Source organism: Erpetoichthys calabaricus, chromosome 4, assembly GCF_900747795.2.
Source record: "Erpetoichthys calabaricus chromosome 4, fErpCal1.3, whole genome shotgun sequence".
NCBI classification, from domain to species: Eukaryota; Metazoa; Chordata; class Cladistia; order Polypteriformes; family Polypteridae; genus Erpetoichthys; species Erpetoichthys calabaricus.
The window spans coordinates 224546642-224562213 of NC_041397.2; the positions used below are offsets into that span (position 1 = coordinate 224546642).

General features: G+C 39.8%; 1 protein-coding gene across 1 annotated transcript in view; it reads right to left on the reverse strand.

The window, feature by feature from the left end:
- Positions 1-2171: 2171 nt before the first annotated feature.
- myo7aa (myosin VIIAa) overlaps positions 2172-15572 on the reverse strand; it is a 196220-nt gene continuing 182819 nt past the window's right edge. The window contains exons 44-49 of the mRNA XM_051926837.1: positions 11398-11504; positions 11100-11285; positions 8483-8599; positions 8022-8105; positions 4115-4234; positions 2172-2840 (exon numbers count right to left, since the gene is read on the reverse strand). Of these exons, the coding sequence (XP_051782797.1) occupies positions 2748-2840; positions 4115-4234; positions 8022-8105; positions 8483-8599; positions 11100-11285; positions 11398-11504 (707 nt within the window). The 3' untranslated portion in view covers positions 2172-2747. The remainder of the gene's footprint in view (positions 2841-4114; positions 4235-8021; positions 8106-8482; positions 8600-11099; positions 11286-11397; positions 11505-15572) is intronic.

Here is a 15572-nt window from a genome sequence, read left to right on the forward strand (position 1 = left end):
ACAGAATGTAAAAACAGGTAATCAGATGCATCATTTATGTTCTCACAACTTCATTTAATTTGTGGTCAATATCACAAAGTACTGCCATAATATTCCATAGTTCGCTACATCACTCAATGCATCCACTAATGCATTTTGTGATTTCAAAACAGGTGATCACCTGGCTGTGTGCCGACGGATGACAAACGTTTCCAAGGCAGGGGTGTGTGAGCAGTCAGTGCCTGAAGATGTGGTTGGCAATAATTGCAGCAACTCGCTGCTCAAACTGCGTAACCCCCAGGAGTTCGCTACCTCCTCCAGTGGTGTGGACATTCAGACGATGGGCTTCAACTCTCCTTTTCACAGCGACTTTGATGTCTACTTCTTTTTTATTTCAGCACAGTGCAATTTTCTGATCCTGAACTTTTGAGTGCATCTGCCACACTGTGTCACTCCATTAATTTCCTTTTATTGCTTATTCCACTGCCTAAGCCACCAAATAGTATTTTTCCTGGTTTCAACTTCACTTAGTAGGACCTCCATTTCACATTTGCTTTTTTTTTGGGGGGCTTTCACCATTGTCGTCTTGAAATGCTGAAGGTAAGGAGCAATATATATTGATTTGCATATTCAAAGAGGCTAATTCTGGGAGGAGTCAGGGTGGAAGCAGGTGCGTGCACGTGCGTTACTTTTCACATTGACTGGGATTTATGGAGGGGAACAAAGTGGAAGTTGTCGTACGCACAGATTTATGCATCTGGATTTTTTTTTACGCTTGCGTACATTTCTACTTTTGTCCGTATGCCATGGTTTAGTGTGAATTCTACTCACGGTGTTATGCTTGAGGCCCCAGGTAACTTGGTGCCATTTACAACTGTGTCATGCATTAGTATTAGTTGACCAAACATTTAGAAAAAAATGAGAAGGAGAGGATGATGAAGTGCAGATCTGTTTTGGTCCACAAAACATGCTATCTGAAAAGGAAATCTACATTGTGATTAAAATTGGTCTTAGAAGAATAAATGCACTATTCAAGTTATATACTGTAATTAAATAACCAAGTTTCACTATCAGCAAGGACTGTCGTCTAATTAGGAAATTGATTGGAATGAAAACCTGCAGCCACTGCGGCCCTCCAGGATCATAACTGAAGACCCCATTCCTCAGTGCAGTGCAGAGTGCCTTATTCAGCAGACCCCCTTGGTGTTTATTTTAGGATACAACAACATTAACTAGTATACCATAGCTACGAAAGCTCTGAACTTCAACTGTTAAATAAGATTTTAGGTTTGTACACCAGATATCCGACATGCCATTTAAATGTGACCCATTCAGATGAGGTTTAATTACTGAGCACCCCAAACTGAACTACAGAGGTGGAGGTAGAGGTGCAGAGCTGCCCATTTCTTTGCACAGCTTTATGCACACGCAATTAAAGATTTAGGCAGTCTAAGGGATACGGAAGTGGTGGTGGGCCGATTTAGATTAGATATTCCAGAGACGTTCATGATATTTTGTATCAACTAGCAGATTGTAAATGATCACTTTATGTAAATCAAAGACTCTTATTATAGCAGCTAATGTTTCCTCACAAGTTTCTAGATTTGCATGCCTAATAATAATAAACCCCAGCCGTTGGTCATTAAATATGACATAACAGGCTAAAAATGCTTAACTAAATTTTAATTCCTCACAAACAATCACTGTTTTGTGTAATCTTAGGGGCAGCCTGCTGTTGTACCCTTCTGTTTGTTTAATCCGATGCTGAAATCTTCTCATCTCAACCACAGTTGTTGTTTTTCCCCTCAAACTGGTGGTGATGATGCAGAGAAAATTAAAGGGAAGAGTGCAAATAAAACAATGTCTAGTTGAGTTACATTGAATACAAAAGACACAGAGAGCCATGATTAATCCAAACGGTTGGGTATCAAGTGCAGGTGGCTAAAGTCTGCTGCCAATGAGAATTACTTTTCAGACCCCTTTTGAGTTTTCGCGTTTGAAGTCTGCGGTGGGCTGGCGCCCTGCCCAGGGTTTGTTTCCTGCCTTTTGCCCTGTGTTGGCTGGGACTGGCTCCAGCAGACCCCCGTGACCCTGTAAGTTAGGATATAGCGGTTTGGGTAATGGATGGATGGATGGATGTTTGATGTAGAAGACGGTGCAGACTGCCTTATTCATCACACTCCCTTGGTGTCACAAGGCCTTTTAAGTTTATTTTAGAAAACAACAACATATATACCATTGTTACGAAAGCACTGGACTTCCACTGTTAAATAAGAGTGTAGGTTTGTACACCAGATATCAGACATGCCATTGAAATGTGACACTGAAGCAAATGTGAACAACACGAGTGCCAATTAAGGAACAAATCCTTCACAAATGTAACCAGACTTGCTAAACCTCCTTGCGTAATGTTACAAATCCATGTTTGGCTCATCTAGCTGACCTCAGTCAGACGTCAGGTTCAGTCGCAATGCAAAACTCCCTTCCGCTGGTTAGGATGGCAGTGTTGGCCAGGGAGCTGTGAACTATTCAGTTTTGTTTTGGACCATCCATTCGCTTCAGAAATCTTCATATCACAGGTAGTCATCTTCACTTGAGGGTGAGGTGGGGCTGCCCTCATCAGTGTCCGTCTCCTCTGAGCTCCATGACACACTCCGGCTCATTCGCCATACCTGTGTGGAGAAGCTACTTGCCCAGCTGCAGGGGTTACCCAGGGGGCGAAGCAGCTGGACAACTTCAAAGGCCCATCGCCAGTAGTCTCTTTCAGTTCACTTTGCGCTACCCCTGGCGCTGCGTTGCTTGCTCATAGTGGTCAGCATCTGGCTGATGTAGGAGGTCAACAAGTCATCCATTTTGTAGCCCTGTTTATGAGAGCATGAAGTGGTACTGGTTATATCATGGGACAGAGGATCAAGTACAGCAAAAATTACAACAGAGTGAGGAGCATCTTATCTATGGAGAACAACATTCCTAATTACTGAGCTGAAGTGAAATTTCACCAAAACTTGGTATGACTTCATTAGGTAAACCTGCACTTCCAATGTAACTGACCACTCAAATGGTAACGGCATCATTTGTGCTGTCAATGCTATCTGAAGCAGACTGGAGTGTACTGTGTGTAGTCTAGCAGAGAAATGGGCAAGAATATGTAATTAGGGGCTTTGAATGTAGCCTGGTAGAAGGTTCCAGACATGCCACTATGAAACACATTGCTTCAAGTTGACGGGAGGACCAGGATTTTATTAAACATTCTGTGTTCCTCCCATACAGACTGTTGGTTGGTGGATCTGTTTTTATAGAGTATGCTGGGTGTCCTCACATGAGGAGAGCAAAGTTTGAAAGCCACAGGGTACCTGAATACTAATGTTCATCAAAGGCATTTCTTCAATGCAGGAGTGTGGTGGCCTTAGAAATCATTGCAATATGAATGACCATCTGAAGGAACTCATTCAGAGTTGAAATCCACCACTTGGTGATTTGCAGCAAGTATGGGATACACATGGGCCAGCATCCCCGTGTCAAAATTTCAGCACTTTTTGTGAAACCATGCCCTGTTAATTTATGGCTGTTTGCTATTAACGTTGATGTACCTAATAAAACAGGTCATTAAAACCGTCCTGACTGATCTCTGGCCTGACTTTCTTCTGTTCAGCCTTGCCACTAACAATGGAGTTCAGTGCAAATTATGCTTTAGTGTTGTAGGAGGTAACATTTAATTCTTCTGGAGCACTGAATGACAGCACCTAGTCTGGCTTCTTGATAAATCTAAAAAAGAAAGTCCCTTGTAGGTGTGGCTGTGACTTCCTTTTCTTTAACCTTTATAAATAACTCTTTAACCCACATAAATAATTTTAAAAGCAAAGCTGTGATAATGATTGCTCAGTCATAATGCACATTTAGGTAATTTTAAATTTAGGTAAATATAAAGCCAGTGGTTCATACTGTGCAGAAATACTGCTGTATTGTTTAAATCTCAGAATCTAATATAGTACCATCACAGTTACTGTAAAGTCAATCTTTATCAGTTATTATAAATATCTTCGTTTCAGACACTTAGTGGTTTCAGATGTCACTCTGCAATCTTTTTATAACTTTTAAGAAAAGCGTTCATACCCAAGAAGCAGAGGCTACTTACCAACGAAGTCTCACACAGAAGTTTGCTTCCTCTCACTAAGTTCCCAATTGTAATGTGGAAGTAGGTGTTCCCACTGCTCCAATTTGAGATCTTTGTGAATGGATATGTTGTAAGAATGTCCTGAAAGCAAAAAAGATGTTATATCTTTCTAGTACCAGAATAGCTTACAGTATATTCTTTGATGCATGGATTCCAAAAGGTGCTGGAAACAATCCTTGGAGAGTTTGGTCCATTCTGACTTCAAAGCATCACTCAGTTCCTTTAGATTTTTCAACCCACACACTCATACTGCAAACCTCCCACCCCTCCTCATTTTAGAGATGCTGTATTGGATTGAAAGTATTTTAAACTGAAGTCACTGTTACGTTTGTAGAGCAAGTTTGAAATGATGTGTACTTTGTAACTTCAATGGATTGGCATTTTCTGGTGTGAAGTATCCATTTGGAAAAGGGCAGGCTGTGTCCCTAAAGGGTAGGACATGGTCAACTGTGCTTAGTTATGATGTGGCAATTATATTCAGTTGGGACTGACAGGACTAATATGCGCCAAGAAAGCATTCTGCTCTGCATAATATGTGCATTCCTGGCACATGTCATACTACCTTCACTAGCCTGGACTATTGATAGCAAGCCAGGATGGAGCCATTGGTTAATGTTGTTTACACCAAATTCTGACCCTGTGCCTTGCATGTGATAGCAGAGATCCAGGTTTGTGAAACCAGTTGACATTTTCATTTCATGTCATTTACCTTTGCTGATCATATGCTTTCTGTAGCCTTATCTTCTTGTTCTTAACTGACATGAGTGAAACCCTGCTACTGTAGGAGGTCTGACATATTATGCATTCAGAGATGCCCATTTGCACATGACTGTTGTTAAAACACAATGGCAAAGCCACAAATACTCAAAAAATAGCTCTTTCTCCATAAAGTCTAGACATTTGAATACATGGCATGGACATTCCAGAAAGTACCCAAGTCTGGTACCAGCCCTTATACAATGGTCAAAGCTGCTCAGAACTTTGTCCATTGCAGAATTTGGTGGAACAACAAGTAATCATCATGATCATGCCTAAATCCTCTCTCTCTCTCTGTCTCACACACACACATTACATATATAAATGTAATAATAATATATATAATAAATAGAACCAGTTGGTGTTTGAGGCCCCGACTTTGCTGGTCATCTCTTAGCTTACTTCAAATATCATTTTTGTTTGGCTGCCATTTAAGGAAAAAGAAGCAATTCAGAGGACTGAGTTTTCAAAAACAAGGCAATTAAAATGAAGTGAAAAGAAGTCAACTAACAGCAGAAATTAGTTAGTGATCAAGAAAACCTACAACCACTGCAGACCTCCAGGACTAAAACTGACCACCCCTTATGTGTGTTTGTGTATGTATATATATATATATATATATATATAAATTTGTATACACTGAGTTGCAGCTACAGCGTGTGAATTAACAAGCATGTGGGCTCAATAAAGTGGCCACTGAGTCTACACTCCCTTTCTCCAGGTACATAGTGATAGCGCACCCTCTACTGGTACATCGTCCTTGGTGAAACCACTTCTCTATATAGATAAAATCCAATAGCAGCCCATTGTTGAAGTGCTGGAGTTAGTTAACCACACATCTCTATATACAGTAGATAAAATCCAACATCCGTCCGTCCTTCCGTCCATCCGTCCATCTGTCTGTCTGTCTGCTTTTCATGAGAGAACTACTTAACAGATTTAGATCGGGTTTTTTCCTTTAATTTTCTTGAACATTCTGGTTGATTTTGCAACTTCTCTCATTGCGCTAAGTATCCTAGTTTGCTTGCAGGAGCGATTTATTTGCGCTAATCCGAGACAGAGGCTGCGGGCCGAGGGGAGGGCGAAGCATGGCATCAGGAGTGGCAGGGCCCATCTCACTCATGTGCCAGCCTCCGTTCAAATCGCTCTACCTCTGGCCACAGTTTGGAGGGTACCTTGCCTCTGCTTAGCTAGCAATACCTGTTTGTTTATTGACTTTGAAAGTTGGTCTTGTTTCACTTCTACACGGGCGGACGGCTAGTATATGATAAAAATGAGGTGTCAAATAAGCACTAATAATTAAATAAATCCACTGTTAAGCAGCTTGCATTGCAGTTATTATTTTATTAATTTTCCAATTCAGGTTTGTGTAATGGCAGCAGGCTAGGAAACAACCACAGATGAGAAGTCAGTTCATACACACCAATCTTTACTCACACAGGCCCCCTTCAGATATTCTAAGTTAAGTGAGCGCACATATTAGGGATGTGTGAGGAAGTCTGAGTACAAATTCTACAAGACGCAGAGTGAATGAATATACAGATCCCATTCAGACATGAGCCTTGAAGTGCACTCAGGAGCCCGGAGCTGGGAGGCAGCATCACCAGCCACTGTGCCACCTTATGACATAAAACTCCTGCTCACACTTTCCAGTCGTGTATCCTAGATCTTACAATAATCTGGTAGTGTGAACATTGGTTTTCTAACTATAATCACATACTTGAATTATTGTTGAGATTATCATTTAGGACAGACTACTTATTTGTTAAAATACAGCAGTTTTTTAGATTATCGGACACAGTTATCTAGTTAAGAAAGCAAAATTGCCTATTGTTCAAAATGGGAATAAGAAATCTGCTCAAAATTGAACAGATGACATAAACATCTAGATCTCTAAAACAGTGGTAACTTTTCTGAGCAGTAATTAAAAAAATCACACTTACTTATTCTTTTTAAATGAAAGACTGGAAAAACAAGTTTATAATAAATCAAGGGGTTGATCATATCCACTTACAAGTCATATATTTTCAGACTATGCAGAGAAAAAGGGCAGCTACTGCAACACTCCATTTCCACTGGTCAACAAGCATTTTGCTACTGGGATTTCTTTCACCTGTACTTGAACAAATTTCACTTGCTGACTCCAAATCTGAAAATCGTTGTCATCCTACACGTCCCGTTTTTTAGTTATGATGTTCCAGGTCTTGGACAACTAGGGTGACTGGACAGTAAAGGTGATGCGTTTCAGCATTTAAGAAATAAGTTTGGTCTCAAGAAAAGTGAAGCCAAAATTAAGGAAGGTGATTTTGTTGGCCCTGAAATCTGTGAACTGATGTTTGACAATGAGTTCAAAAAGAAACTGAATCAGCACCCTCATTCATGCAGGTTGTCCAGAATTGTCTTTTGTCAAGCACAGAGCAGAGAATTATACTGAGCTTGTGGAGAATATGCAGAAAGTACAGTATATTAGCTTACAGGAGCCAGAATGTCACTGAAGACACACTTTTTACATTTTCATCTCGACTTTTTTCCACCAAATCTAAGTGATGTCAGTGATGAGCATGGGCAAAGATTTCATCAAGATATAAAGGTGATGGAAAACTGATATCAGGGAAAATTTACTCCGAGCATGACGGGTGACTACTGTTGGTTCATTCAAAAAGAGACGGATGTGCAGTACAAGCGCAAAAGCAAGTACCTCAGACAATTTTGAGCACACTGACCTCGCTTTTATATTGAGGTAAATTGACATAAAAATGTTTTAAAGTGTCTCTGGTATCGTCTTCTGGTTTGTTTTCGGAATAAACACATTCAATCAATTTTGGTGGGACACAGTTCAAACTCTAGATATCGTGTTGATATATTATATTGATGTTCAAAAGTGTCAAAACAGCAATGATGTGTATCTCAAAAATCTGACCTGCTAGCTTAATTCCGATTTCATATATGAAATCAGTGTAAAAAAGTTTATAGAGAAAGCTGGTCTGAAGTTCCCAGTAGCAAACAAAAAATATTTTTTGTAGACCAGTGTAACCAATACAAACATTAACATAATGATTCTCAATTAATTCTTTGACAACTTAAGATAGGGCCAAATCTATCATTAACTCACCTTGCTCTTTGGATCTATCAGGCTAACTCCATGCTTGTTAATGGCTATCAGTAGTATCTCTGGAAAATTTGGCTCAGTTGTTTGCTGTGAATAAAAAAATCAGGAGAGATATGAATATCAGATAAAGATGTAGGGATTACTGAATCATACAAAACATTCCATTGAACATGAAGTCTTCAGATATAAATTCAGTTTTATGGTTGATGTTGTAAATTCCCAAGATGACAGCAGTGAATAGTATTAGTGATGTAGAAACAGTTCTTTCAAGTTCAAAGTGTTTGTTAAATGATCACCAGCAGAAGCGACCAGCAGTATTTTTTTCTAGGTTTTAGAGTCTAGTAAAAATATTTACACACATGGGCCTATAGTCTATAGTCAAATACAAAGTCCCTGTGGTCAGACATTGTATCTCTATTACTTAAGGACTATTCTGAGATGAACTGAAACAAAGTCTGACTTACCTTAACTTCAAAGAAGGCAGAGCCGAAGGTAGGCCACTTGAAAATTATTTTTAGGAACATGAGCTTGGCCTCTTCCCTGGACTTTCCTGCTTGTTTGTTAAAATAAGCCACAATGGACTGGAATGACAAAAAATGAGACCGAATCTGCATTACCAATTCACACTAATACAAATGCTTAGTTCTGAGTGAACCCAGCCATTCTTCCAAGATGTGCACTTCCAGTACTCACAGTTCAATTTGGATTGCTCAAATTAAGCATCAGTTCAATCTTATTTGTTCTACTTTCTTCTTCACTCATACATATTTATCAGAGAAAACACCAAAAGCATGTGCTGGGAACAAAACATTCACCCTGCAAATATGCAGCAATATGACACATCACTGCCTGCCACCAATGGCTTCAGTTTAATTGGACCCATTTATTTCCATTTACTGCATAGCTAAAGCAGCTATGGGAAGTATTTTTCTGCAAAAATGAAAATTATAAATTGAAAATGGAATCTCTCATTTCAAATTTAATTTTCAAAGTCTGCATGCACAAGTGCTGCAAAAATTAAAATGACAATGAAACAACCCTATTTGCAATTTCATTTTCAGCCTGAACCACAATGAAGCTGCAAAAATTAAAAGTAATATGCTAATAAACACTGGCACCCCCTGCTGCTCATTGAATTTTCATTTTCAAGTTCTCCACATGCAAATGGCGGGGGTCAATGTGCAGGGCTTGGCGATTTTCCTGTTTTTTTGTCCTTTGTTCCTGTAGAGCCACTTCATTGATAGAATATTTCTCACTTTGACTGTTTAATTCATGTGATTTTGATCTTTTCACCCCCATACTGCAAGCTCCACAGCAAAACTGTCTCACAAAATGCGAAGATCATGCATAATTGTTGTTCTGAAGAAATTGATGTGCAATTTAATTACAATATTTAACATGACAGAAATTAGCCTTTATTACATCATAGTTTACATTTATTTACAATGAAGTTGACATAAGATGCTTTGTATTTTTGTAATATCATATTATACCATTGGCACCGAGCACCATAATGGCTCTACGGCGGAGGTGCTGGAGAGCCTCGCGGCTCAAATCTGTAACCTGGAGTGCCATTTTGTAGCAGCAGTACAGGGATGGAGACAGACGAGAGACTGACACCTGGGCAGCTCCACCGCCGCCTGGTCATCTGCTACTGTCCAGTTTTCCAGGTGCGCGGACACCGGCGGAGCTTCAGGCTCATGAAGCTGGAGAAAAGTGTGGCAGATCGAGTTTCCACTGACCCTAAGTAAGTTGTGAGAAGCTGGGCCAGTGATAAAATTGCGCAAACAAAGGACAAGGCAGATCATAGAGGCGTTGTGAAGCGGCGGTGAAGGAAGAGCCTCAAAGCTGAGATCCAGACCTAGAACACAGTTTGCAAAGCCAGTTCAGTAAATGAAAACAGCAAGGAAACTGGAACATCTGCATCTCCACTCCAGGAGGTTAGCCTGCTTGCCTACAACTGACCAGCATTGAACACACCAACTGCACCAAACAACAGCACAGCACTTAACATCTCTGCTGTGTCATCTGACAACACAGCACTCCCCAACCCTGCTGATGTACCCTCAACACCAGCTGCATGACCGAAGCAGGAGAGAAGACCACCCAGCCGTTTCGATGAATTTCTGCACTGTTGCAAGGAGCTGGAAGTGGCCATTGAGGACAGACTTTGAAGAGATGGCTATGCAATGGAACATGGCAAGTGACATCAACTAGGTCAGCAACAGACTGAGCTGCCATTGTATCATCAATAGCAAAAGCGCATATAAAAATGGCAACTGCACAGTCGCACGGGCTTTTCAAACTAGTACAGCAAAAGACAAGCAGTCCTTTTAAGGTTGGTAAGCAACCTCAAAAAGACATGTACAGAGCAGGGAGCCCAGCCATTGTGGTACTTTGTGATGACGCTACACTACAATACTACAAAAATACAAAGCATCCCGTTTCTACTTTAGTGTAAGTAAATTTAAATTATGACATAATAAAAAATAATTTCAGTCATGTTAAATATTGCAATTAAATAGCACATTAATTACTTCAGAACTACAATTACAGTATGCATTGTCTTCGGATTTGTTTTGCTGTGAAGCTTGCAATATGGGGTGGGGGGGGGTAAAAAGATCAAAGTCATGTGAATTAAACACAGTCGAAGTGAGAAGTATTCAATCGATCAAAATGGCTCAACAGCTACGAAGAACAAAGAATTGTGGGAAATCACCGAGCCCCACCCACTGACCCACACTATTTGTAAGTTGAGAACAAACTGGAAATGCGTTTTACTTTTCATTATTGCTGCTTCATTGCAGATAAGGCTGAAAATGAAATTGCAAATGGGGTATTTCACTTTCATTTTAATTTTTGCAGCATTTTTGCACACAGACTTTGAAAACAAAATTGCAAAACAGAGATAGCATTTTTGTTTTATAATTTTAATTTTCATACCCATACAGCAGCAAGAGTGACTTTCAGAATCAAGGAAGAGCAGTATCTGGTGAATGCCACTGGAGGCTGCTATTGCAAATGTTTCCCTTGCTGCTTTCTGATAATGCATCATCAGTGCTGTCCCACAGGGCCACTCACCCGTTTCCAGTCATCAGGAGATAGCTGCCGAATCAGGTCCTGTGGCACAAGCTCCTTTAGCATTTTAGGAATGCTGGGGAAGTGGGACTTGTCATCCTCAAATCTGACTCTGTAAATCAGAGCACCTAGCTGGAAAACCTCTTCCCGTGAGCATTTGTGATAGCCACGAAGATATTTCGGAAGCTCCTGAGGACAACGTTATAAAAATCATAAAATAAATGAAGAAGAAGGCAATAAACACAGTATTCATCTCCTTAGTATATTTGACCAGAGACAACAAAATGGTTAGTATACACACCTGGTAATAGTGAAAAATAGAATCTGCCATGGAGTCTTTGCCAGGAACCGTGTTTGTCCAGAGTTTTTTCATGAAGAAGACTTGATATGTTAAAGAAGGCACTATACCTGTAAAGGAGAAATATCAAAAGCTTATAACTAGCTAAGCATTACATCTGTGTTCCTCCAAGTACTCTGATTTTTCTATGAAACCTCAAAGACTTGTTAGCTTAATTGGACACTGCAAACTGGCTCAGTCTTAGTGAGTGTGGCTATGTGCCCTGCGATGGACGTTCATCTATCTTGAGTTTATTAACGTTGAGCTATAGTATGGAACACCACAATGCTAAAACTTGATTACATAAAACATGAATGGATGAACACTGAACCTGAACATCCTCTAAAGCAGGGCTATTTAATTACAAATTGAGTTGGGCCAGATTTTCAAAGCAAAAAATTTAGCTGGACCGGACATTTTCAGGGGCCAGTAGGCAGGGGGTCATAACAAATTTTAAACCAACACAAATTAATTTATTGAAAAACAAGTCATTTTTATTCATTGTTTCCGTTTTAAATTTGGTCACATCTATCACAGGCACATCAAAAAGCTCATAAAAAAACAATAACAAAGCTATAACTGAACAAAATCTGAGGTGATAGCAACACATTTTTTCTAATTTGAAATCTCAGAGTGCATAAAAACAAAATTGTGCACAGTATTGAACAATAACATTTGTTCCCCTTTTGAAATAAAATAAACATTTTGCTTACATCTGACCCAGGTATATCTCAAAGTGCATAAAATAAAAAAAAAGTGCACAATATTAGTAATAATATTTGTTTACCATTTATAATAACTAACATATTTTGGTCAAATATGACTGAGGCACATCACAAAGTGTATTTAACAGAATAATAAAAAACTGTCAATGATATCAAAGTTATCAGTGCACAAACCCATAAGAAGTGATAACCGTAACTAACACACATGAATACGTCTGCTGTGCACTGACGGAACATACGTTCATTTTAAAATCACCAAATGTGTGATTAGCAGTGACTTTCTTGTAAACATAAAGGTGGTGGTACGCATACATTGTGTTTGGATCAATTCTGAGGTACTGTGACGGTGCACAGAGGCAGAGAGTCCTTGTGCTATATGTTTTATTTATTTGGTGAAAAAATGTAAAATTTTACATTTGAAACTGACAAATCATCAAGTATTATAAAAATAGCATTTCTTTACATTTAAATAGCGCTTTATTCACGTCCTCCACACAGGAAGGACACGGGACACAAACCAATGATTTCCTTATTGTGAAGCAGCAGTGCTACTATTTAATCACCTGCATAGGTGCTCTTTACTGCATAACACTGTGCTTGATAGTTTAAAATTACAAACACAGAATTTCCAAAATCGAAGAATATTAACTGCAGGTTAATAATGAGTTCTGCCTTCTACAAATAAATTGTTATGTTGTCCCACAAAGCAATTAGTTCTTAATTTGACTGAGTTTTAAAGAAATTTCCAAACTTTTGGCAGTCTTTCTAATTTGTTCGTATCAATGGCTGATCAATGTCTTCATAACAGCCATGAATCCACAGGATCGAAGTGTGTGAGTGGAGGGCCAACCAATCGTATGAAAAGAAGTGTGGAGACAGTGCTTGTCATTAATGAGGCTCTCATTGGAGGAGCAATTTGATTCATTTGTGAAAACCCACGACTCAGACTAAGGCTCAACACACAATTGATTAATTTAATATGTAGTCAACGCCACGACCAGGTGTTGTGGCCAAGATGTGTATTGTCACAAAAAAAAAAAATCTACTGCCACTTTTAGACACACAACAACAGGCTGCATTGTGGGTTGAATGCTGCTAGGCTACATGAAGTGTTGCATTCATGGTCTGTACTGTAGGAAAATATGTAGGAATATCTGAAGGCTCGAGAAATGTGTTTTTCTTGGGTTTTCTTTGTGTTTCTGATGGAACCACAGGCTGGGCCATTAGGAGGTTGCTTCTGAGCCTTATGTGGCCCGCAGGCCGCCGTATGAATAGACCCGCTCTAAAGAAAGAAAGCATTACAGAGATGGATCTGTATTTTTTCAAGACATTTCAGACCTGGCAGATTATTACAAATCAACCAAGCACTGGATTTTAACTTATTTTTACTTGATCACTGTACTTATGAAAGACTGGTAAGTAACAACGAACCTGACTGTGAAAGTACCATACCTTTTAGTTACACACATTATATTTATGGTTGTCAAGTTTTCTTCTGGAATTAATATGGTTTGGAGGTGGAGCACTGGATGGCTTACAGTAGTTCATATGTCCAATTTTATTTAAATATATCAATTTTCTGTTACAATTTTAATAATGCACACCCATATCTTTCAACCATATTAGCACTCCTCAAACACTTAACTCCAAAGAACTGGAATACAGGGCTCCCAAACCCATTCAAACTATGTTATTAGTGAACAGCACACAGCATGTTATACATGTCAAAGAAACAACGCATCCTCTGTCTGAGTTTGTATTTTCCATTTGAAGAAATTTCTGGTACCTGTCAAACGAGGCAAAAACAAAGCACCAAAATAGTGCATACTGTATATTGACATAGGACTAATGGCCTTTCCAGCCAAGAAAGTTTTATAATTACAGAACATCTGAGTGGTCAGATCTTGTGTCCATTTTAGAAAAAAAAATGATATGATTGGTGATTAAATATAGGGCATTGTAGTAGACTGCAAGATATTGTGTGTGCAGACACAGCTGTCAGGGATTTTAGACTTGTACATACAAAAACAGTGGCATACTGTACATGCAAGCACTGAGGTTTGTACATTCTGTCTGTGCCTTTATGGACTTGCTCTTGGCACTCAGTTTTCTTCACATGTTCCATAAACGTGCATTAAGTATTGTGGCACGCGGCTGGGGGTGGCACCCAGCCGAGACACCCATGAAGATGACGCCCTGGTTCCTTTGGGGGCCATGGGTACAGAGCTGGGAAGCTCAACCCTGTAGGGGCCCGTGGTCACCGCCAGGGGGTGCCCCCATGCCTGGAGAACCCTGGACCTCAGCATTTCCACCACACCAGGAAGTGCTGGGGGGAAAGAGGAGCAGGGACACCCGGAGTGCTTCCGGGGATACAGGCGGCACTTCCGCCACACTGGGGCGTGTCGGTGGGAGATTGCCGGAGCACACCTGGAGCACATTCAGGGGAATATAAAAGGGGCCGCCTCCCTTCACACGAGGCTGGAGTCGGATGGAAGAGTGGATGAGGTCTGTGAAGAGAGACAGAGGAAGAAGGAGGCGGTCTGAAGAGAGGCATAGTGTGATTTGGCCTGGACTTTGGGGGAGTCTGTAAGTTGTGTGGCACATATAGTGTAAATATTAGTGTGTAAATAAACATGTGGTGGTGATTATAGCATGTCTGCCTGTCTGTGTCCGGGGCTCGTTCCACAGTATCTATAATGTGAATTTCAGAGATGGCTTGATATAAAAGTCAACAAAAGCTTGCTTGTATCTGGAGCAGATGGCAAACAATACACACTGTGCTGCTCATTTTTTCAACCTTTAAAAATTAGCAATAAACAAGGCAGAACACCCACTTTCATTTTTGCAAATTTGAATATTGCAATAGACTGAAAAATTAGTGGCAGCCTGTTATTGTCAAAGTCCACAAATAAAATGGGTTTATTTTGCTGCATTACATAAATACAGTAAGTATATATATAAAATAAAAGACATGAATAATCAAAGTAATATCTTTTTAGCAAATGCAAAGTACATTTTCCACAAGTCACTCCTCCTAGTCGCCTGTGTTGGCTGTGATTGGCTCCAGCAGACCCCTGTGACCCTGTGTTGGTAAAAGGATGGATGGACTCCTCCTGGTCTTACACTCACACGTTTTTACCATCCCAGGTTAGTAGTCAGAGGTCCTTAGGAGACTGCTGTACTGTGGTGTAGAGGATTGAGCTCTTGTTGTGTGTAGTTATGAAGTTACACTTTCCTCATTCTCCTATGTGTCCCAAGAAATACAGTACTTGTCCTCAAAGATTAACAACAGCTTTTCTAATATTTGCTTCCTCAGAATTTTAAAGCTTTAACATTTTTGGTAATTTGCCTACTATACATTTCATCAGTGTAAACAGGCACAAATATTTTGTTCTCTTTTTGAAACTTTTAATA